This window comes from Balaenoptera ricei, chromosome 7, assembly GCF_028023285.1.
Source record: "Balaenoptera ricei isolate mBalRic1 chromosome 7, mBalRic1.hap2, whole genome shotgun sequence".
NCBI lineage: Eukaryota > Metazoa > Chordata > Mammalia > Artiodactyla > Balaenopteridae > Balaenoptera > Balaenoptera ricei.
In genome coordinates, this window is record NC_082645.1 from 31587751 (window position 1) to 31610895 (window position 23145).

Below are 23145 nucleotides of genomic sequence, written 5' to 3' on the forward strand. Positions count from 1 at the left end.
CATTGCTAATATTAAATATGTGTCCGGCACTGTGTTACACCATGGGACATAGCCCTACTCCTTAGACCATCTCCAGATATTTAAGTAGGAACTCAGATAAACGTGATAAAGAAATAAGTGAGGCAATGGAATACAAGCAAATGTTGTGTGATAGTATTGCCGGCCTGTAAAAAAGAAAAAAAAAAAAAAAGCATGTTGCTATTGTATAAGGCCAACTTACTATCTCTGGTATGTTTCACTACTTAATAAGAGCTAACAATAAATGACAAAATGTGCACTAAAATGCATATCGTTGACTAATAATATTTAGAAAACATAATAACATTATACCACTGCCCTTTTGAGTATATTTTTGTCATCTATATATATTATAATTTTATATATATAAAATTATGTGATGTATATAATATAGTCATTATTACAATATATATTGTAATTATGTGTATATAATTATAATAGTTCTGTTATAATTATATACATATTATTATAATAATTTCAATTGATAATAAGATATTGGAAATATCTTGAAAGCATTTGAATACAGCAACAGTATTTTTTCTAAGGCTGACTTCTACAGGACTAGTCTCTTGGTGTTCCCTATAGATATACTGTATTTTTTCTTCTCATTCTTCAGAGACTCAGCTTCTGTCTATGTAGAACTGGCATTTTCAATGCTTAAATCTTCCCATTTTTCTGGCCTAGTCAAGATGGTATCTTCAAACACCACTCAGTGATGTAGAGCCCATGATCCTTTCTCTTACGTATTCTTACATGTTTAACATGTTACCCTCTCTGATACTTATCCTGTGTATGCCTTCTATTCTTCCATGTCACAACTATAATATGCTTCATTCTTGTTCACTGTCATCTCTCCTCTGCAAATTCATCAATATTACTTGTCTTAGCCACAAGCTCAGAGTGAGTAGAAACTAAAAGAGATACACACATAATTGGGTATTTTATACTGCAATGCTTGATACTGCAGTCAATTCCCTTGTATTTTCTTAAGGGCTCTGTGGCTACAATGATTTATCACTAAGTTTCCACGGTAACAAGTGAGAGGCAATGTTCCTTCTCCTTGCTTTCTTGCATCAGAAGATGACTTTTAGGAGATGTCAGCAAAATGATATTCAGCCACTTGAGAAACCCCAGGAGACTCAGAAATGAGCTTTCTCAACCCTTCAATTCTTCTTAATTTCTCATTAAAGCAGTAACCTAACTTCTCACACAATTTAAATTACCCTTTGAATAAAGGGTCTTCCAAGATGTGAGTCTCTTGTGTTGCCTTCCCACCTACCCTCTCTTGTTTTCAATATCCTTCAGTCACAGGCATTTCCTCTCAGGTATATTATTGATAACTAACACTAAATGTATCCAAAACTAAGCTAAGTAGTTATCTGTGTATTTAAGCTCTGAAATACAAATAAAATAAATTAAAAATATATAATAATTGTTTCTTTTTTATATTTCTCCTCTATTCTTACCACCATCACCCCATTAGAATTTTAATCACTGGACAGAATCTGAAAACATGCTATATAAAAATTGTTTTTTTAATTACTGATTAAAGGAATCTAGAACACTCTAATGACTCTAATGACTCTCTTTACCTTTCTAAAGAGTACTATCAGTTGGGAGATATCTATGTGAAGAGCGAGTAATACTTTCTATATTCAAAGTATTTCATAATCATAATGATCCAGAGATTTCATAATTAATGTACCTGATACTCAAACACTAGTCAGATTAAGTTCTGAAAGTTATTTAAAATATTAGTTGACATTTTGCAAACTGAACATCCAAGTGGTTTATTAAGGCTGTGACTCTACTAATCGTATGCTTTTATATAATATATCCCCATGCTTTAATATAACAATTCCTATTTTGTCTCCTGTATCTTGGGAAATGAATGCTCTAAGTCCAATGCATAAGAGTAGACATTATTGTTATCATAAAATCCTTTTTGGAAGTAGCAGAATGTAAATATTTAATCAATGGAATTTGATTATTATCTTATTTTGAACATGATTATATTGCCTCTTTATTTAAACAGCAGCATAAGAAAGTGCCAGTAAGAAATACATTCAGAAATTAATGCTAGAAGATAGAGATACTATCACAATTTTACATACTGTCATGCTTCTTAGAAAATAAAATTGTTGGTTAATTAATGTCTTTTAAATTTATTACATAAAAATGCAGGAGGAAGATGATGATAATAGCTTTATTCTATTTTGAGATAAAAGCATCCTGAATACATGTGGTGTTCACCATTCCAGAGAGAATAAATGATATTTCACTGAAGGATGCTCTTGGGTGAATTTATAGTGTAAAAGGATTTGAGACAAATAAAATGAATTCCATCCATTAAAGAATGATATGTTTTGCACTGTCTCCATATAATTCAGCTCTTTGTATGAACTTGCATCAAGGGCTACCTTCACTGCATACTAATGGGTTGCATTAAACCTCATGATACTTTCATACTAATTCTGATAAATGTAAGAAAATAACTCCCAGGATGAGCATTTCAATAATTCTACCATTTGAGATTTAGGTCAATTTAGTCTGAATATTCTTGTTCAAATGTGAATATATGTATAAAAATGTGAGCTGCAGGACAGACAGGTTCAAATTCATACCTTAACTGAACTAAAAATTGCTCTCCTGCTTATTGAATAGGCTGTCAAGCTTGCAACGTTCTCAAGCAAGAGTTACTTACTACAGTTTTCTTCATCTGAATTATCACTGCAGTCATTTTGGCTATCACACCACCAGTGATCTGGAATACAGTTGTTGTTTTTACACTGGAATTCATGAGGACCACAAGTCTTTTTATCTGTAATGGAAAGAACCAGAATTTGCATCGTTGACTTCCATAAAGACATCCCTCACAATGTCCTCACTGCCATGCCAAATCCAGGGACATGACATTTCCTCAGATCTCAAGTCAGTTACTAACTGAGAGCAACCCTAGGAAAAATTGAAGGCAAGTTCTGAATAAAATTTCATTGTGAGCTAATTACAAAGTAACTGATTGGACCACCCACTCAAAGTCAACACAAATCAATCAGTAAAAATAAGGATCAAAATTATCCAAAACTACCTTTCTCTTTAGGACACTCCTTCCCTAAGCCACCTTCTATTTCTGATATAAAGCAGCAGCTATAAAGAAATTGGTATTAAACTCTGGCTGTCAGCTTGTCTTCCTCCCTTAGAAGTTCTTACTCAAAATCCACCTGTGGTCAGCTGATCTAAACTCATAGATTGTAATAGCGCCTAATGTGTACAGACCTTGAAAATTCTTAAAGTGCCATTTCACTTGAACCTCTAAATAATCCCACTGAGTATCAGATGTATTAACTAGCCTTTCACTTTACAAATGACAAAACAGATACTCTTAGAAGTTTAAGAACTTGATGCATTTTCACTACTATTAAATGGCACAGCCAATATCAAAAAAAGTGTGCTTTGACTCCTGATTTAGTGTTCTTTACAACAAACCTAACTGTGTCCATAGGATCTAGAATCAAAATTCATGCAATAAGAATTTATGCAGAGTTTAGGTCATATATTTTTAAATTTTCATAAGAGTAATATCCAACTGTTTATAATCTACGGCAGCACTTCTTAAACTTTAATGTGTGTACATATTAATTAGTTGGGAATTTTGCTAAAATGGAGATTGTGATTGAGTAGATCTGGAATTCTAACAAGTTCTCTAAGTGATAACATCATCCTTGGTCTCTGGCGCACACTGAGTACCAAGGGTCAAAAGCATCAAGATGGTATAAATTCAAATACATAAAATAATAAGAGTAACAATGTCATTGCACAATTTAGGATACATTTTTCTTTCACATACTTAGATCAACTCCTTATTCTCAGCCATGTTAGAGATGGACCGTGAAGTGTTCAACGATTCAGATTAGTAAAATAAATTAACTAAAGGAGAAGATAAGCTATTTGGTGGTGCTTGCTACTCTTTACTTCAGAATGCATCTTATAAAATTCAGATTTAAATAAGATTATGAAAACAAAAGTGATTTGGGTTTAATTATGAAAATAAAGTAATGATCATATATTGAAGATCCAGCCCACCTCTTGCATAAGCATTTTCATAAACATGCTCACACTCAATCTTCAAAACATCCCTAAGAAGTACTATTACATGCATTTAAATAAATGAGAAAAATAAGAAAGGGTTTAACTGATTTCTCCAATTTTACAAAGGTCTTAAATGGCAAAGGAGGAATTTATATACAGATCCTGCTCAAGAAACATTTTGCATTTTGTAGAAATTCTCATGATAGACTTCAAATGCATTGTTCTTCTAGTAAGTGTATATTATATATAGCCTAATATATATATATGCATATAGATAGATAGATATTAATAGACAGAGAAAGAGAGAGAGAGAGAATATTTCCCTGCTTCTCTTCCATCCTGCCTGCCTACCTGCCTATATGCTAATGATTACTCAGAACCTAACTTGTGTCACTGTGTTGAGTGCTGTGTTTTGTAATATATCCTTTTTGCCTGTGTTATACCTCACTTTAGATTAAAAATTGGTTTAAAATCTACAGAAGTTCTAATGTAGTATTATGTATATCTCAATCAAGCAATATGTTAGGATGATTGGAACTTAAATAATAAGCCTTGAAAATATGGGATTTGATACTGAACTATTTAGATGGTTATTTCATTTTGGCAATTAAAACAAACTCCTCTGAAACTACTACTCTAGGTAACATTAGTTTTATTTATTTTTTGCCATGTGTTGCTTGCATTATTTTAGAATACTGCTTAAAATTTTTAGAATAGAAGAATATAAGAAAGTGCAGTCTGGATCAGTCAAATAGACCATTTGACTTAGTATTACAACATTGTCCCCAAGCAATTCTCTGTGACTACAAAAGGTTAACAATCAGTACTAAATATCAACACAATGTGTTTTTAAGTTTTTCCCCCCTAAATCCTTGTACTTTTGTTTTCTATGTTTAAATATTTTTATCATATTTTGTGTTTCAAAGAGACCTGCACTAATTTCTTAACAAGAACAAGTAACAGTTCATTGCTAAGTTTTCAAGTTGGGGCGTGCAGAAACAGTACGTGGAAAGGTTAATTACCTTAGGTAAGGTTACTCGAATTTTATGTTTCCAAGTTATTTAACTTTTTTTTTTTTTTTAAATATTTATTTATTTATTTATTTATTTTTGGCTGTGTTGGGTCTTCGTTTCTGTGCGAGGGCTTTCTCCAGTTGCGGCAAGTGGGGGCCACTCTTCATCGCGGTGCGTAGGCCTCTCACTATCGCGGCCTCTCTTGTTGCGGAGCACAGGCTCCAGACGCGCAGGCTCAGTAATTGTGGCTCACGGGCCCAGCTGCTCCGCGGCATGTGGGATCTTCCCAGACCAGGGCTCGAACCCGTGTCCCCTGCATTAGCAGGCAGATTCTCAACCACTGCGCCACCAGGGAAGCCCTATTTAACTTTTTGATCCATGACACCGCTTATAAAAATTACAAATACAAACTATATAAACTATATAGACTTTTTCTGCATTTAAAATCTCCCTTGAGGGGTATATATATATATATATATATATATATATATATATATACTTTTTTTAGTAAGGTGTAAAACAGCAGTTCTCAAATTGGCTTCACATTAAAATCACCTAGGGAACTTTAAAAACTCCCTTTGCTTAGTCCATATCCCACATCAATAAAATCAGACTCTCTGGGGTGGAACCCACACATCAGTATTTTTATTAAAGCAAGTTGAGTGATTCCTATGAGCAGCCAATATTGAAAATCACTGGCGCCCCCAAAACTGACTGTAGAACAGAACATATATAATCCCAAATTGTAATACTCTCGAGTAATTAAAATACTCACAATATGTAGAGCTATTAATTCATATTGTTAAACAGCACTGGAACTATGCTTTATTTCATTTTTTGGTATTATAAATTCGGAGAAAACAAATATAGTATTTGAAAACTTGTTTTCTTTGTTTAATACATTTTCATATGAATTGTAGATACTCATGACAAATTTGATCCTCTCAGAAAGGTGGAGTGAGGGACCACCAAAACACAAAACTATATGTAATGCATACTGCAGTACTATTGGTGCTTCTTTGTATATGCTTTGCTTATTTCTGAAAAGAAATTAAAAAATCTGGTGCTGTGATGTCTTGCAGAGCAAGAACTAGGGAAGTGGACTGAGAGACAGGGGTGAAAGAAAGATTTAAGTTTCTCTTCATACTAAAAGGAATCCAAAGGAATCCATAAACTGCTGGAATTAAGTGAATTTGAGAAGGCCATAGGATACAATGTCAATGTATATATTTAATTATACTTCTATATATTAGCAATAACAAAACATTAAACTTAAAGAAAAACTTTTACAATGGTATCAATAAAACAAATACCTAGAAATAAAACTAGTGAAATTTGTGTAAGACCTTCATACTGAAAACTATAAAAATTGCTGAGAGAAAGTGAATAATGTCCAAGAAAATGCAGTGATATATCATGCTCATGGATTAGAAAACTCAAATTGCTATAATTTTCTCTAAATGAATATATAGAATTAATGAAACCCCTATAAAAATTCCAGCAAGTTATTTTTGAGGGAATAGGTTATCCTAATCTAATTACTTTTAAGAAATAGATTATTCTAAAATTATATTGAAATGCAAAGGATCTAGAACAATCAACCAATACTGAAAAAAGAACAAAGTTAGAGTATTTACAGTACCTGATTTCCAGTTACTATAAAGTTACAGTAATCATGAGAGTAGAGTATTAAGCAAAATGAAACCAGAAATATAAGACTACACATATAGTCAACTGATTTCAACAAAGGCTCCAAATCAGTTTAATGGGGAAAGGAAAGTCTTTTTAAGCAACTATTACTGAAACAAGTGGCTATCTATATGAAAAAGGTAAATTTCAACCTATCCTACCCATACACAAAAATTAATCTGAGATGATCATAAATGTAATATAAAGCTTCTAGAATATAGGAAGATATTTTCATAATCTTGGAGTAGGCAAAGATTTCTTAGATAGAACACACAAAATAATAATAAGAGAAAAATTGGTAAATCGAACTTAACCAAAATTAATTTTTTTTATTCTTTAAAAGACATCATTAAGAAAATGAACTGACAAATTTTTCTTCACATTCAAAAGTGAAATATTGGAAATATGGAGTCTGTTGCTCTTGCTAATGTTCTTTTGTAATCATCACTATCTATCTTCCAGTTCAGGAAACATGATGATTACAGACAGTTCGGTAACATGCAATGACTTTTGTTATAAAAAAAGTGAGTAATATAGTCACAGAAACACTGAGGCAAAAAGAACTATGAGAAGTTGAGCCTCCATCATGGTATCTCCTTGTTTCCCTGTGTTCCAGATGATAACATCGTAGAGTCAGAAGCATGATGTTAGAAGTGGAGTTAGAACTGGAGCACCTTCTTTTGTAGAAAAGCTTGTCTTGTCTTGGGGGCAGGATAACCATCTGTTAACTATCAAAGCATAACTTCTCTCTGTAGATGTCATTATGTTCTTTCTTTAAATCAACCTTATACAGTTTTTCTCTCTCACTCTAAACCCCCCTCCAGGTCTCTGTTAGCATCATATGGAAATGAATACCTATATATGCTGCTCGCAAATATTCTAAACCTTGTTGACTGGTCATGAATTCCTCAACAGATGATGATACAAGGAAATATATTCTCTTCCTTATGTTCTATAGTAGGTAGGATTTATTGGCACATACTTTTTGGCTGACATGAACATAATAGATATATAACATTATTATTGACTTTTTTTGTCCTTTTGCAACTACTATATCCACCCCTGGTGAAGCTGTTATTCATGGGCCATTGCCTCCACTGTCACAGGGGAGGACCATATGACCCAAGGTGGCCTCATCCCCTAGACCACAATTGGTCCACAACAGTCATGTTAGTGATGTTTAAAAAAATATTTTACAGCTTAAACCTGAGAGATGATTATTCTTCCTTAGCATTAAAGAGGTATGGAGGAGGGCAGTGCAGAGATTGTATGGTGGCTAGATAATGTCCTAAGGAACACAGATTTCTATCATTCTGCTCCACCATCCATCCTAACTAATGGCTACCATTTTTCTTAGTCACTTCATGGCCCAAGATGACTACTAGTGCTTGAGTCATCACCTTGCAGGCCTGAAGGAGTAAGGGCAGAAAGGCAAAAGAAGAAGGCTTTTTATTTTAAGAAAACTCCCTTACAGTATTCTTCCTGGAAGTTCCACACAATACTTCTGCTTACATTTCAAAGGTCATAACTTAGGCACGTGACAATATCTAGCTTCAAGGGGAGATGGGAAATGTGATGACATTCTGAATAGCAATGTGTCAACAAAAGACTTAGGGTTCTGTTTCTAAGGGGGAAGTGAAAAAATGCGTATATTGATAGGCAATTTAGGAGTCTCTGTCAATATGTAAACAAGACCAATTAAAGCAATTTGAGGTGATTTCCATGGCTACTGAAAGAGAGAACATTTCTTTCCTTTCAAGATTGCAAGTATTATAACCTCAAGTTGCCATGGGTCATTTAAAAACCGTGTAGAGAGTACCCATCTCAGAAGCCAACATAAGGAATAGTTTAGAACTGGAGAAAAAGAAGATAAGGCTCTTGTGACTCTATATGAATACTTGGATCCAAATTGTGCCTGAAGTCAATTCCATCCACTCCTTGGAATCGAGGCAGAAAATTTATTTTCCCACTGGTTTGTGTTGAATTTCTTTTGTTTACAGACAAGAGTCCTAACTAACGCAAATACCATACTATATTTTGCTTAGAAATAGTATGGACTCTTAATATTAATATTTTTTTTCTGTATGTGCTGATTTACATAATTCCCAAGCTATTTCATTGGTTTATAATTACCTGGGAAAATCAGTCTCTTTCCACAAGAAGTCTCAAAATCAGTCTCTATTTAAAAGTGATTTGTAAACCCAGGTTTCCATGAAAATGGGAGATGGTACACCTTTTTTTGAGCATATTCTCTACATGAAAAACACGATTACAGCATTTAGTGATATTGATTATCTGGAAAACTGCAGGTTGCCTTGCATTGTAAAGTGTCTGGTGGATATGAAAATTAATTTCATGTTACTTCTCATCAATCAGGGTAATATTCCTCAATGAGCACTTACATGCACAACCTGTTCTTCTAGGGGAAGTGGCAATAATATATGGATGCACCAACAGTTCAGAATAACAATGCCAGCTGCAGCATGTCCCCATGGGATTCTCCTACTTCTGTTTTGCTTTTGAATTATTAATTTTTAAAAAAATTTTTACATTATTCTCCCAGGTAGAGAAGAAAAAGGCTTATAAAGTAAAACAAATTAACAATGACATGTTTTCTTTATAAAGAGATGAATCTATAATAAGCTAGCTCTCTAGAAGCTCCAATAATGACATTTTAAAAATTGCATGTCAATACAGTGTAATTTTCAGCGGAAATTTTTTGAATTCACATTATGCAGTTTCAGAAAGTGTCATATTACATCCTGTAATGCCATCTATCGCATTTGACAAGAATTTGTGGTTTTTTTTCTTATTTAGAAATCTGTATTATAATGTTATGGGTGTGAAGTGAGGGGAAGTAGTTATTATCTCATCTTTTGTCAACACCCTCTGTACGTCATCTGCCAAACCCCTACAATTCCATTCATCATTCTCTTTTCAACAGTCTGTAGTCATGACAGATTGTATGGTAATATTGTACAAACAAATTTACACTTGTGATTCACAGATGAAGAGGAACCCAAATCTCCAAAATACGAAGGTATGAGTAGGGTATTTCCCTTCAGAGTTACTCCTGAGCCTTGGTTAGAGATTCTGGTAGTCACGGTCTAACAATTCTACTTACGCTCCCTCTTCCAGCTTAAGAGAAAAACAAAATAAGCCTCTTCCTGCATTTTTCAAAATAATGATTCTATGTTTTAGTTTAAAAGCAAAGTAAAAGCAATTTGAGGCAATTAAAAAGTAAGTCTACCAAAATATTTTTTAATATACAGTTGATTACATTTGTCTATTTGGTCTGACCCTATTGATTAAGAGTCAACAGACAATTGCTCAATTTTGGATAGACAACAGACCCTGATTTGGTTGGGGCAATGAGGAATACACAGTGGAAAGAAGCAGAGCATTAAAGGCAGAACTCGATTTGAATCTTAATTATGGCTCTTACTCATGTGCAACCTAGGGTAGTAATTATTTGCCTTCTTTGTGCCTCAATTTCCTGAAGGCTAAAAACTGAAGGAAAATACATAGAGCATTGAAATGAAACCTGGCTTCATAAGTAGTAACTAGTGACAATTAAGTAATAGTAACATACTTTGGAAAGTGCTTAATGAATTTAGTTAGAAATGTCAGAAAAATGTGTTAATGAATTTGTAGCAAACTATTCAAATATTTACCATTTTTTCTTTTTTAACACTTCTGTTTGGTTTGTATTTGATATCATTTATTACCTTAATACTTTGAAAAGTCAAGGCCCCAATACACACACACATGTATATATATACACATATACACAAATAGATCACTTTGATCACTTCATCACTTATTCAATATGTTCTCAGTTTTTCAGGATTTTGATATTGTCGAATTTTCTCACTATAATACTTTTAATTTGTGTATAAATTCATGGAGAATTGGACTAAAATACAAATATTTTTAGCTTTCTCGTATTGATAGTACTTTGTTTTTAGTATTTCTAGTATTGAGTGGCATGATTATTTCTCATACAACTCTTTTTTTTTTATGTTTTTATTGGAGTATTATTGCTTTACAATGGTGTGTTAGTTTCTGCTGTATAACAAAGTGGATCAGTTATACATATACATATACCCTCATATCTCTGCCCTCTTGTGTCTCACTCCCTCCCACCCTCCCTATCCCACCCTTCCAGCTGGTCACAAAGCACCAAGCTGATCTCCCTGTGCTATGCGACTGCTTCCCACTAGCTATCTATTTTACATTTGGTAGTGTTTATATGTCCATATATAAACTACCACTCTCTCACTTTCTCCCAGCTTACCATTCCCCCTCCCCGTGTCCTCAAGTCCATTCTCTAGTAGTTCTGCGTCTTTATTCCCGTCTTGCTCCTAGGTTCTTCATGACCACTTTTTTTGTTTTTTGTTTTTTTTAGATTCCGTATATATGCAATAGCATACGGTATTTGTTTTTTTCTTTCTGACTTACTTCACTCTGTATGACAGACTATAGGTCCATCCACCTCACTACAAATACCTCAATTTCGTTTCTTTTTATGGCTGAGTAATATTCCATTGTCTATATGTGCCACACTTTCTTTATCCATTCATCTGTCAATGGACACTTAGGTTGTTTCCATGTTATTGTAAATAGAGCTGCAATGAACATTGCGGTACATGACTCCTTTTGAGTTATGGTTTTCTCAGGGTATATGCCCAGTAGTGGGATTGCTGTGTCATATGGTAGTTCTATTTTCAGTTTTTTAAGGAGCCTCCATACTGTTCTCCATAGTGGCTGTATCAATTTACATTCCCACCAACAGTGCAAGAGTGTTCCCTTTCCTCCACACCCTCTCCAGCATTTATTGTTTCTAGATTTTTTGAGGATGGCCATTCTGACTGCTGTGAGATGATATCGCACTGTAGTTTTGATTTGCATTTCTCTAATGATTAGTGATGTTGAACATTCTTTCATGGGTTTGTTGGCAATCTGTATATCTTCTCTGGAGAAATAACTGTTTAGGTCTTCTATCCATTTTTGGATTGGGTTGTTTGTTTTTTTGATATTGAGCTGCATGAGCTGCTTGTAGATTTTGGAGATTAATCCTTTGTCAGTTGCTTCATTTGCAAATATTTTCTCCTATTCTGAGGGTTGTCTTTTCATCTTGTTTATGGTTTCCTTTGATGTGCAAAAGCTTTTAAGTTTCATTAGGTCCCATTTGTTTATTTTTGTTTTTATTTCCATTTCTCTAGGAGGTGGGTCAAAGAGGATCTTACTGTGATTTATGTCATAGAGTGTTCTGCCTATGTTTTCCTCTAAGAGTTTGATAGTGTCTGGCCTTACATTTAGGTCTTTAATCCATTTTGAGTTTATTTTTGTGTATGGTGTTAGGGAGTGTTCTAATTTCATTCTTTTACATGTAGCTGTCCAGTTTTCCCAGCACCACTTATTGAAGAGGCTGTCTTTTCTCCACTGTATATGCTTGCCTCCTTTATCAAAGATAAGGTGATCATATGTGCGTGGGTTTATCTCTAGGCTTTCTATCCTGTTCTATTGATCTATATTTCTGGTTTTGTGCCAGTACCATACTGTCTTGATTACTGTAACTTTGTAGTATAGTCTGAAGGTAGGGAGCCTGATTACTCCAGCTCCGTTTTGCTTTCTCAAGATTCCTTTGGCTATTTGGGGTCTTTTGTGTTTCCATACAAATTGTGAAATTCTTCTAGTTCTGTGAAAAATGCCAGTGGTAGTTTGATAGGGATTGCACTGAATCTGTAGATAGCTTTGGGTAGTAGAGTCATTTTCACAATGTTGATTCTTCCAATCCAAGAACATGGTATATCTCTCCATCTATTTGTATCATCTTTAATTTCTTTCATCAGTGTCTTATAATTTTCTGCATACAAGTCTTTTGTCCCCTTAGGTAGGTTTATTCCTAGGTATTTTATTTTTTGTTGTTGCAATGGTAAATGGGAGTGTTTCCTTAATTTCATTTTCAGATTTTTCATCATTAGTGTATAGGAATGCAAGAGATTTCTGTGCATTAATTTTGTATCCTGCTACCTTACCAGATTCATTGATTAGCTCTAGTAGTTCTCTGGTAGCATCTTTAGGATTCTCTATGTATACTATCATGTCATCTGCAAACAGTGACAGCTTTACTTCTTCTTTTCCAATTTGGATTCCTTTTATTTCTTTGTCTTCTCTGATTGCTGTGGCTAACACTTCCAAAACTATGTTGAATAATAGTGGTGAGAGTGGGCAACCTTGTCTTGTTCCTGACCTTAGTGGAAATGGTTTCAGTTTTTCACCACTGAGGACGATGTTGGCTGTGGGTTTGTCATATATGGCCTTTATTATGTTGAGGTAAGTTCCCTCTATGCCTACTTTCTGGAGGGTTTTTATCATAAATGGGAGTTTAAATTTGACGAAAACTTTCTCTGCATCTATTGAGATGATCATATGATTTTTCTCCTTCAATTTGTTAATATGGTGTATCACATTGACTGATTTGCGTATATTGAAGAATCCTTGCATTCCTGGGATAAACCCCACTTGATCATGGTGTATGATCCTTTTAATGTGCTATTGGACTCTATTTGCTAGTATTTTGTTGAGGAGTTTTGCATCTATGTTCATCAGTGATATTGGTCTGTAGTTTTCTTTTTTTGTGACAGCTTTGTCTGGTTTTGGTATCAGGGTGATGGTGGCCTCATAGAATGAGTTTGGGAGTGTTCCTCTCTCTGCTATATTTTGGAAGAGTTTGAGAAGGATAGGTATTAGCTCATCCCTAAAGGTTTGATAGAATTTGCCTGTGAATCCATCTGGTCCAGGGCTTTTGTTAGTTGGAAGATTTTTAATCACAATTTCAATTTCAGTGCTTGTGATTGGTCTATTCATATTTTCTATTTCTTCCTGGTTCAGCCTCACAAGGTTGTGCTTTTCTAAGAATTTGTCCATTTCCTCCAGGTTGTCCATTTTATTGCCATATAGTTGCTTGTAGTAATCTCTCATGATCCCTTGTATTTCTGCAGTGTCAGTTGTTACTTCCCCCTTTTCATTTCTAATTCTGTTGATTTGAGCCTTCTCCCTTTTTTTCTGGATGAGTCTGGTTAATCGTTTATCAATTTTGTTTACTTCTCAAAGAACCAGCTTTTAGTTTTATTGACCTTTGCTATCATTTCCTTCATTTCTTTTTCATTTATTTCTGATCTGCTCTTTATTATTTCTTTCCTTCTGCTAATTTTGGGGTTTTTCTGTTCTTCTTTCTCTAATTGCTTTAGGTGTAAGGTTAGGTTATTTGAGATGTTCCTTGTTTCTTAAGGTAGGATTGTATTGCTATAAACTTCCCTCTTAGAACTGCTTTTGCTGCATCCCATAGGTTTCGGTTCGTCGTGTTTTCATTGTCATTTGTTTCTAGATATTTTTTGATTTCCTCTTTGATTTCTTCAGTGATCTCTTGGTTATTAAGTAGTGTATTGTATAGCCTCCATGTGTTTGTATCTTTGACACATTTTTTCCTGTGATTGATATCTAGTCTCATAGTGTTGTGGTCAGAAAAGATACTTGATACGATTTCAATATTCTTAAATTTACCAAGGCTTGATTTGTGACTCAAGATATGATCTATCCTGGAGAATGTTCCATGAGCACTTGAGAAGAATGTGTATTCTTTTGTTTTTGGAAGGAATGCCCTATAAATATCAGTTAAGTCCATCTTGTTTAATGTATCATTTAAAGCTTGTGTTTCCTTTTTTCATTTTGGATGATCTGTCCATTGGTGAAAGTGGGGTGTTAAAGTCCCCTACTATGATTGTGTTACTGTCAATTTCCCCTTTTATGGCTGTTAGTATTTGCCTTATGTATCGAGGTGCTCCTATGTTGGGTGCATAAATATTTACAATTATTATATCTTCTTCTTGGTTTGATCCCTTGATGATTATGTTGTGTCCTTCTTTGTCTCTTGTAATAGTCTTTGTTTTAAAGTCTATTTTGTCTGATATGAGAATTGCTACTCCAGCTTCCTTTTGATTTCCATTTGCTTGGAATATCTTTTTCCATCCCCTCACTTTCAGTCTGTATGTGTCCCTAGGTCTGAAGTGGGTCTCTTGTAGACAGCGTATATATGGGTCTTCTTTTTGTATCCATTCAGCCAGTCTATGTCTTTTGGTTGGAGCATTTAATCCATTTACATTTAAGATAATTATCAATATGTATGTTCCTATTACCATTTTCTTAATTGTTTTGAGTTTTTTATTGTAGGTCTTTTCCTTCTCTTGTGTTTCCTGCCTAGGGAAGTTCCTTTAGCATTTGTTGTAAAGCTGGTTTGGTGGTGCTGAATTCTCTTAGCTTTTGCTTGTCTGTAAAGGATTTAATTTCTCCGTCAAATCTGAATGAGATCCTTGCTGGATAGAGTAATCTTGATTGTAGGTTTTTCCCTTTCATCATTCTAAATATGTCCTGCCACTCCCTTCTGGCTTGCAGAGTTTCTGATGGAAGATCAGCTGTTAACCTTATGGGGATTCCCTTGTATGTTATTTGTTGTTTTTCCCTTGCTGCTTTTAATATTTTTTCTTTGTATTTAATTTTTGATAGCTTTATTAATATATGTCTTGGCATGTTTCTCCTTGGATTTACCCTGTATGGGACTCTCTGTGCTTCTTGGACTTGATTAACTATTTCCTTACCCATATTAGGGAAGTTTTCAACTATAATCTCTTCAAATATTTTCTCAGTCCCTTTCTTTTTCTCTTCCTCTTCTGGGACCCCTATAATTCGAATGTTGGTGTGTTTAATATTGTCCCAGAGGTCTCTGAGACTGTCCTCAATTCTTTTCATTCTTTTTTCTTTCTTCTGCTCTGCAGTAGTTATTTCCACTATTTTATCTTCCAGGTCACTTATCCATTCTTCTGCCTCAGTTATTCTGCTATTTATCCCTTCTAGAGAATTTTAAATTTCATTTATTGTGTTGCTCATGATTGTTTGCTCTTTAGTTCTTCTACGTCCTTGTTAAACGTTTCTTGTATTTTCTCCATTCTCTTTCTATGATTTTTGATCTTCTTTACTGTCATTATTCTGAATTCTTTTTCAGGTAGACTGCCTATTTCCTCTTCATTTGTTAGGTCTGGTGGGTTTTTACTTTGCTCCTTCATCTGCTGTGTTTTCTTTGTCTTCTCATTTTGCTTAACTTACTGTGTTTGGGGTCTCCTTTTCGCAGGCTGCAGGTTCGTAGTTCCCATTGTTTTTGGTGTCTGCCCCCAGTGGCTAAGGTTGGTTCAGTGTGTTGTGTAGGCTTCCTGGTGGAGGGGACTAGTGCCTGTGTTCTGGTGGATGAGGCTGGATCTTGTCTTTCTGGTGGGCAGGTCCACATCTGGTGGTGTGTTTTGGGGTGTCTGTGACCTTATTATGATTTTAGGCAGCCTCTCTGCTAATGGGTGGAGTTGTGTTCCTGTCTTGCAAGTTGTTTGGCATAGGGTGTCCAGCACTGTAGCTTGCTGGTCGTTGAGTGGAGCTGGGTGTTGGCATTGAGATGGAGATCTCTGAGAGATTTTTGCCATTTGATATTACGTGGAGCTGGGTGGTCTCTGGTGGACCAATGTCCTGAACTTGGCTCTCCCACCTCAGAGGCACAGCCCTGATGCCTGGCTGGAGCACCAAGAGCCTGTCATCCACACAGCTCAGAATTAAAGGGAGAAAACAAGAAAGAAAGAAAGGAAAAGATAAAATAAAAGTTATTAAAATAAAAAAGAAAAAATAATTATTAAAAAAAAGTTTTAAAGAAATTAGAAAGAAAGAAAGAGAACCAAACCAATAAACAAATCCACCAATGATAACAAGTGCCGAAAACTATACTATAAAAATAAATAAATAAATGAAAAATGGACAGACAGAACTGCAGGACAAATGGTAAAAGCAAAGGTATACAGACAAAATCACACTCAGAAGCATACACATACACACTCACAAAAAGAGAAAAAGGAAAGAAAAAAATATATATATATATCATTGCTCCCAAAGTCCACCTCAATTTGGGATGATTCGTTGTCTATTCAGGTATTCCACAGCTGCAGGGTACATCTAGTTGATTGTGGAGATTTAATCTGCTCCTCCTGAGGCTGCTGGGAGAAATTTCCCTTTCTCTTCTTTGTTCGCACAACTCCTGGGGTTCAGCTTTGGATTTGGACCCACCTCTGCGTGTAGGTCACCTGAGGGCGTCTGTTCTTCGCTCAGACAGGACGGGGTTAAAGGAGTGGCTGCTTCGGGGGCTCTGGCTCACTCAGGCCGGGGGAGGGAGGGGTATGGATGCGGGGCGAGCCTGCAGCAGCAGAGGCCGGCGTGACGTTGCATCATCCTGAGGCGCGCCGTGCGTTCTCCCGGGGAAGTTGTTCCTGGATCACGGGACCCTGGCAGTGGTGGGCTGCACAGGCTCCCAGGAGGGGAGGTGTGGATAGTGACCTGTGCTTGCACACAGGCTTCTTGGTGGCTGCAGCAGCAGCCTGAGCGTCTCATGCCCGTCTCTGGGGTCCGCGCTGATAGCCGCGGCTCGCGCCCATCTCTGGAGCTCATTTAGGCAGCGCTCTGAATACCCTCTCCTCGCGCACCAGGAAACAAAGAGGCAAGAAAAAGTCTCTTGCCTCTTAGGCAGCTCCAGACCTTTTCCCGGACTCCCTCCCGGCTAGCTGTGGTGCGTTAACCCCTTCAGGCTGTGTTAACACAGCCAACCCCAGTCCTCTCCCTGCGATCCGACTGAAGCCCGAGCCTCAGCTCCCAGCCCCCACCTCGCCCCGGCGGGTGAGCAGACAAGCCTCTCGGGCTGGTGAGTGCTGCTTGGCGCCGAGCCTCTGTGCGGGAATCTCTCCGCTTTGCCCTCCGCACCCCTGTGGCTGTGCTCTCCTCCGTGGCTCCGAAGCTGCCCCCCTCCGCCACCCGCGGTCTCCGCCCGCGAAGGGCCTTCCTAGTGTGTGGAAACCTTTCCTCCTTCACAGCTCCCTCCCACTGGTGCAGGTCCCCTCCCTATTCTTTTTTCTTTTGCCCTACCCAGGTACGTGGGGAGTTTCTTGCCTTTTGGGAGGTCTGAGGTCTTCCGCCAGTGTTCAGTAGGTGTTCTGTAGGAGTTGTTCCACATGTAGATGTATTTCTGATATATTTGTGGGGAGGAAGGTGATCTCCGCGTCTTACTCTTCCGCCATATTGAAGCTCCACCTCTTACACCTCTTTTACACTGAATCATTTAAAACATTATTCAAACCCATGTAAAGCATTTAATTTTCCCTTTCTTTGTTTGCCATCATAGATAGAAATATTTAGTATGCAACTAGAACACAGTTTTCGTTTATCTTCTCCTCAATACCCTAAATGCCTCAGAGAAGCCATAGTTTAGATGGTTTGCAATGCTTAGGAGAAACACTGCTTTTTATCTGGAGGAAAGGGTATATGAAGAAAAAGCATGTTTTAGCAATACCATTTTCTGGTGGCCAATCTCACTTTCTGCTAAGCTACTTCAAGTCTCTATTGTCATATCATGCCTTATTTTCATATGTAAAATCATTTCAACAGAGCAGATTATGGAAAGTCACGATAATAACATAGACTCTATTTTTAAGGACCCAACTGACAGGCTGTAAGGAAATTACTGAAAAAGGATAAAAAGAGGAAGTGGAAATAGTTGTGCTAGATGATAGTGACCAACACTTTTCAATCTTAGACTCTGATCTAATTATGTGGATATATAGTAGGATACCCTCCTGCCCCTTACATACTTATACAGACTTCAAGATTCTCTTTTGTCAATTTCCTTTAAAATGAATTTAATGCATATTTAAATCTGATATCAGCTGAATACAAAGGTTTGGTTGTAAATCTATGGTGGGAGTAGAAGAGAAACAACACATTGAGCTATTCAGGGTCCCTCAAATGGAGGAATATCCTTAGATTCTTGAATCACAAAGCAATGAAGTCTTGTTCTGGTACATGGACTTGAAATGTATGGTGTCAGTGCCCCATCTACAATCCTTGGTATCCGTCATTCCTGTCTATGCTAAGCCAATGACTTCTAACTACAAGCACATGTGACTCTCTGCTTGGCCCCAATCCGGAGGTGCTTGTTAGGCACTAATGCCCTTCCCTTCCTTGGAGCAGTGTTAAACCAATGACTGACAGGAGTTGGTGAATAAATATCTCAGCTCTGTCCTCTGTTTAGGGTAACTGAGTATTCTACATTTTCTCACAGAATTTCCTGGTAGAATAGATCTCATTCCTGCAGTAACTTGCTCAATAATGTACCTTCTATTCCTCCTTCCCTTCCTTGGTTAACTGCCTCCCCCATTACTGATTTCTGGAATCATCTCCCCAATAAACCACTTATACTCAAATTCTTGTGAATGCAAGTTCTAATTCTAGGAAAACCCAACTTAAGAAAGGATATATGTAGTCATTTAGTCAACAAACAAGAATCAATGCCTATCATGTACTTGGCACTGTTCTGAGTTCATAGGGTTTATACCAGTGAATGAAACAGATATAAATCCCTACCCTTATTGGTTTATATGCTAATGGCCAAGTGCCAATTTGAGAGACTAGAAATAAAGAAAAAAAAAGTTTACGGAGAGTAAGGAGTGCTATAATGAGAAATAAAGAAAAGAAGAGGATAGGGAATGTGTGTGGAGAGGGAATTTCAAACAGGATAGTCTGAAAACTCTATATTAAGAAAGTGACCTTGAAAATTGGCAAAGAGAAAAGGATTGAGACATGCTGCCATCTGGGAGAAAGGGCATCCCAGGAAGAAAGAGGACCTTGAAAGAATAAGCAGGCCTGGAGTGTCCAAGAAACAGCAGGGAGACAAAGGTGGCTAAAGGAGAGGAAACAGGTCAACTTCAGCAAGAGCCATGGGAGAGGTAAGGAAGATGGCCCATTTGTGCAGAGGGGCACACACATCAAGCAAGGCTTTGAACAGAACTTCTCTTGTTATTTCTCCTCCTTGGAAGAGAGCATATGTATTCGGCCTCTTCCTTTTTTTTTTCCTCTTCCTTTTTTGACAAATGAATTTCAGGTACTTGTTTAGATTTATGCCAAAATAAAGATGGAGATTTGAAAGACTACTAAATGATTACAACAATACAGAAACCCAGATCGTGGACTGCCATGGTGGATTCTTCAGCCTGTATATATTCTGGATAATTACCTTGTTCTCAGCTTTGTGTTTATATTTACAAAGCTAGCATGGTGGCATACACTGATAAAGTATACAATAGGTAAAAACAAGCCAAATTCATCTTTGAGAGAATACTGAGAATCTTATACAAAATGAAATGAATCTAGGGAAAAGATTTATTGACTAGAGGTCAATAATTTGATTTACTGACTAGATTTACTGAATAAAAGTACCAAACAGGTCTATCATTTCAACCAGAATTGTATTTTATTTTTTACAGCATTGGCATTTTTTATTTCATTGTAGTTGGTACAGTAAAATTTGGTTATCCAAAGAGATTCTTAAGTAAATATTGTTATGAGGAGTTTTTAAACTAATATTAGTATTTTCAGATTTCAGCTTGAATTTTATGTTTTAGTTTGAAAACAATAATAGCAGCTAATATTTATTGAGTGTTTTCTCTGTACTAAGTTCAAAACTAAGCCTGATTCATGTGCTCCTCCTAGCAACTCAATAAGGAAAGTATATTGAACAGCTGAGAATGCTAAAGCTCACATTACAATAAATTACTTGTCAAATCCCACAGCTCTTAAACTGTGAGACCAGGACTTGAATCCATATCATCTCATCCAATATCTACACTAACCCATTCTGAAACTGGAACACAAATAATCCCTCCAAACAACGTTCTCCATTGCTTCCTTCTTTTGCCACTTTACACCAAGATCTCAAGTTTTATGGGTTCTAAAAGATGACTAAAATTGTAAACATGTCAAAAGTTGACCGCGATGAAGAGTGGCCCCCACTTGCTGCAACTAGAGAAAGCCCTCACAGAAACGAAGACCCAACACAGCCAAAAAATAAATAAATAAATAAATAAGTGAAATTCTTTAAAAAAAAAAAAAAAAGTTGTGCCACAGTTAATTCAAGAAAAACACAGTTGCCTTTACCATAAAACCCCGAAGCTGCAACAGGTCTGCATCAGAGGGAAAAAAAATTATACATGTAATAAGTGTAATTTACACTCAGATAAATATGGACAAAATTTCGAAGCCATCAGTGACAAGATTTGTTATTCCTGAACTGTGTACATTTTTTCATAATCTGGCATACATTATAATTTGAGGAAAACAAGTTAGCTCATTAAAAAAAATTATGGGGGTCTCTCTCTCTTTCTCTGTTTCTCTCTCTCAGGACAGAACATGCCCCTTATTTGACTTACAGTTCAACCGGATGCTACATATCAATACATGATCACATCAGCCTTTATCTTATCATTCCTCATTGGCTGCCTAGTCAGCAAGGTATTGATTTTTTTTTTTTAAGATTCTGCTTACAGTACATGATTGTTTGCTTGGCTTTACTCCCAAATGTCTTTAAAAACCTTAATAGTGCACTTCCCTGGTAGATGGCTTTATTCACCTTTTAATAAGCCTGCTTGCCTCCTATATTAATACTGCATCTGCTCTAGAATCATATTTATCAGAGAGACAGCAGGCTATGAAAAAAATGCAAAAAAAACAGTGCTTGGACTGAATTTAATATGAGGATTTAAATAAAGGTACCAATAAAATTTACATTTTAATACAGTCACTAGGCACATGCAGAAAGCAAAGTATCTCAATGGAAAATATAAATCATCATTAAATCTGCATTAATTTAGCTCACTCAAATATTCCTTTAAGTTCTAATGTGTCACTATAAACAATGAAGAATCAGAATTGTTCTTCATATTATACTCTATTAAGTCTAAGAAAGAAAAGAATTGGCACTTTAAAACATATATCCCATGATATATGGAATATATCATCAAGTTAATCAAATTATTATCCACAGTGGAGATTAACTCCAACTATTGTTATAGGACCAAATTAAAACGTCTGAATGGGAACAGCTACTAAGCAAAGGGGAGGTGAGAGGAACCCACTGACTATGTGCTTGATTTAACTCATTAGAGCCATGCTTTCCAATGCAGCCATTCACGTACCACCTTCACAAATTTGCTATTTTCCAGTATCACTTCTACCGGTATTTACTTAATATTTTTCTTTAAATTGCTTAACTTGTTAATATTTAACTTCACCATGAACCACAAGATTCTTGATATTATGATCTGATATGCTGGTGTATATATTTTAAATCCTTATTTAAAATACATAATTACTCTGTGTACTATGTAAAATCAGCCCTTGTTTACATGTTATAGGCTTGCTATACATCAGGAATCATTGCTTTAGGGCAGTTTTTCCCAAGTATTTTTAAGAGTAAAATGCACATACAAACACACGCTTATACACACACACACACACACACACACACACACACACACGAATTGGAGACATCCTATTGACAGTACTTGTAGTTTTAAACAATTATTCTATACTTAATACTTAAGTCGTTACTGTGGCCTCACAGGATTCTTGTAATAACAGTTAGATGTTCCAGGTCCACAACCTGAAAAATTTTTTCCAGGGCACTGCCATGTTTCTCTTGTATAAGAAATTTAACAACAGAAAAGTAATCCAAAAAGAGCTCAGGGCTTCCCTGGTGGCGCAGCGGTTGGGAATCTGCCTGCTAATGCAGGGGACACGGGTTTGCGCCCTGGACTGGGAAGATCCCACATGCCGCGGAGCAACTAGGCCCGTGAGCCACAACTACTTAGCCTGCGCGTCTGGAGCCTGTGCTCCGCAACAAGAGAGGCCACAATAGTGAGAGGCCCGCGCACCGCAATTAAGAGTGGCCCCCGCTTGCCACAACTACAGAAAGCCCACGCACAGAAACGAAGACCCAACACAGCCATAAATAAATAAATAAATAAATAAATAAATAAATAAATCTTTTAAAAAAAAAAGAGCTCAAAGATGGATCCTTCTCAATGAATTTGTGTATATCACAAAGTTTACAAAGAATATGCTGAAAGTAAGACTTACAAGTTAATCTAGACTGCCTTAAGAAGAAATCTGGGGGAAAAATGCTCAGGAAAAATAGAAAACCAAATGTTATAGAGGACAATGGATGAGACAACAAATTGAACCATACTAACTATGATGTACCAATATAACATCGTGGGCATTCTGTATCTTGAAACCAAAACTCAATTATGTCTTTGAAGAGGTGATAAATAAATTTATTTTGAATAATACCTTCAAGGTTAATTCTAAGCTGCTGAAAAACTAGACCCAAAGAATAATATTTGATGACAAACTGAAGGGA

The 23145-nt window shown here is 36.2% G+C and overlaps 1 protein-coding gene across 1 annotated transcript in view; it reads right to left on the reverse strand.

The window, feature by feature from the left end:
* The window catches only part of LRP1B (LDL receptor related protein 1B), a 1532882-nt gene that overhangs the window by 161689 nt on the left and 1348048 nt on the right, over nucleotides 1-23145 (reverse strand). The window contains exon 66 of the mRNA XM_059927092.1: nucleotides 2723-2839. Within this exon, the coding sequence (XP_059783075.1) occupies nucleotides 2723-2839 (117 nt within the window). The remainder of the gene's footprint in view (nucleotides 1-2722; nucleotides 2840-23145) is intronic.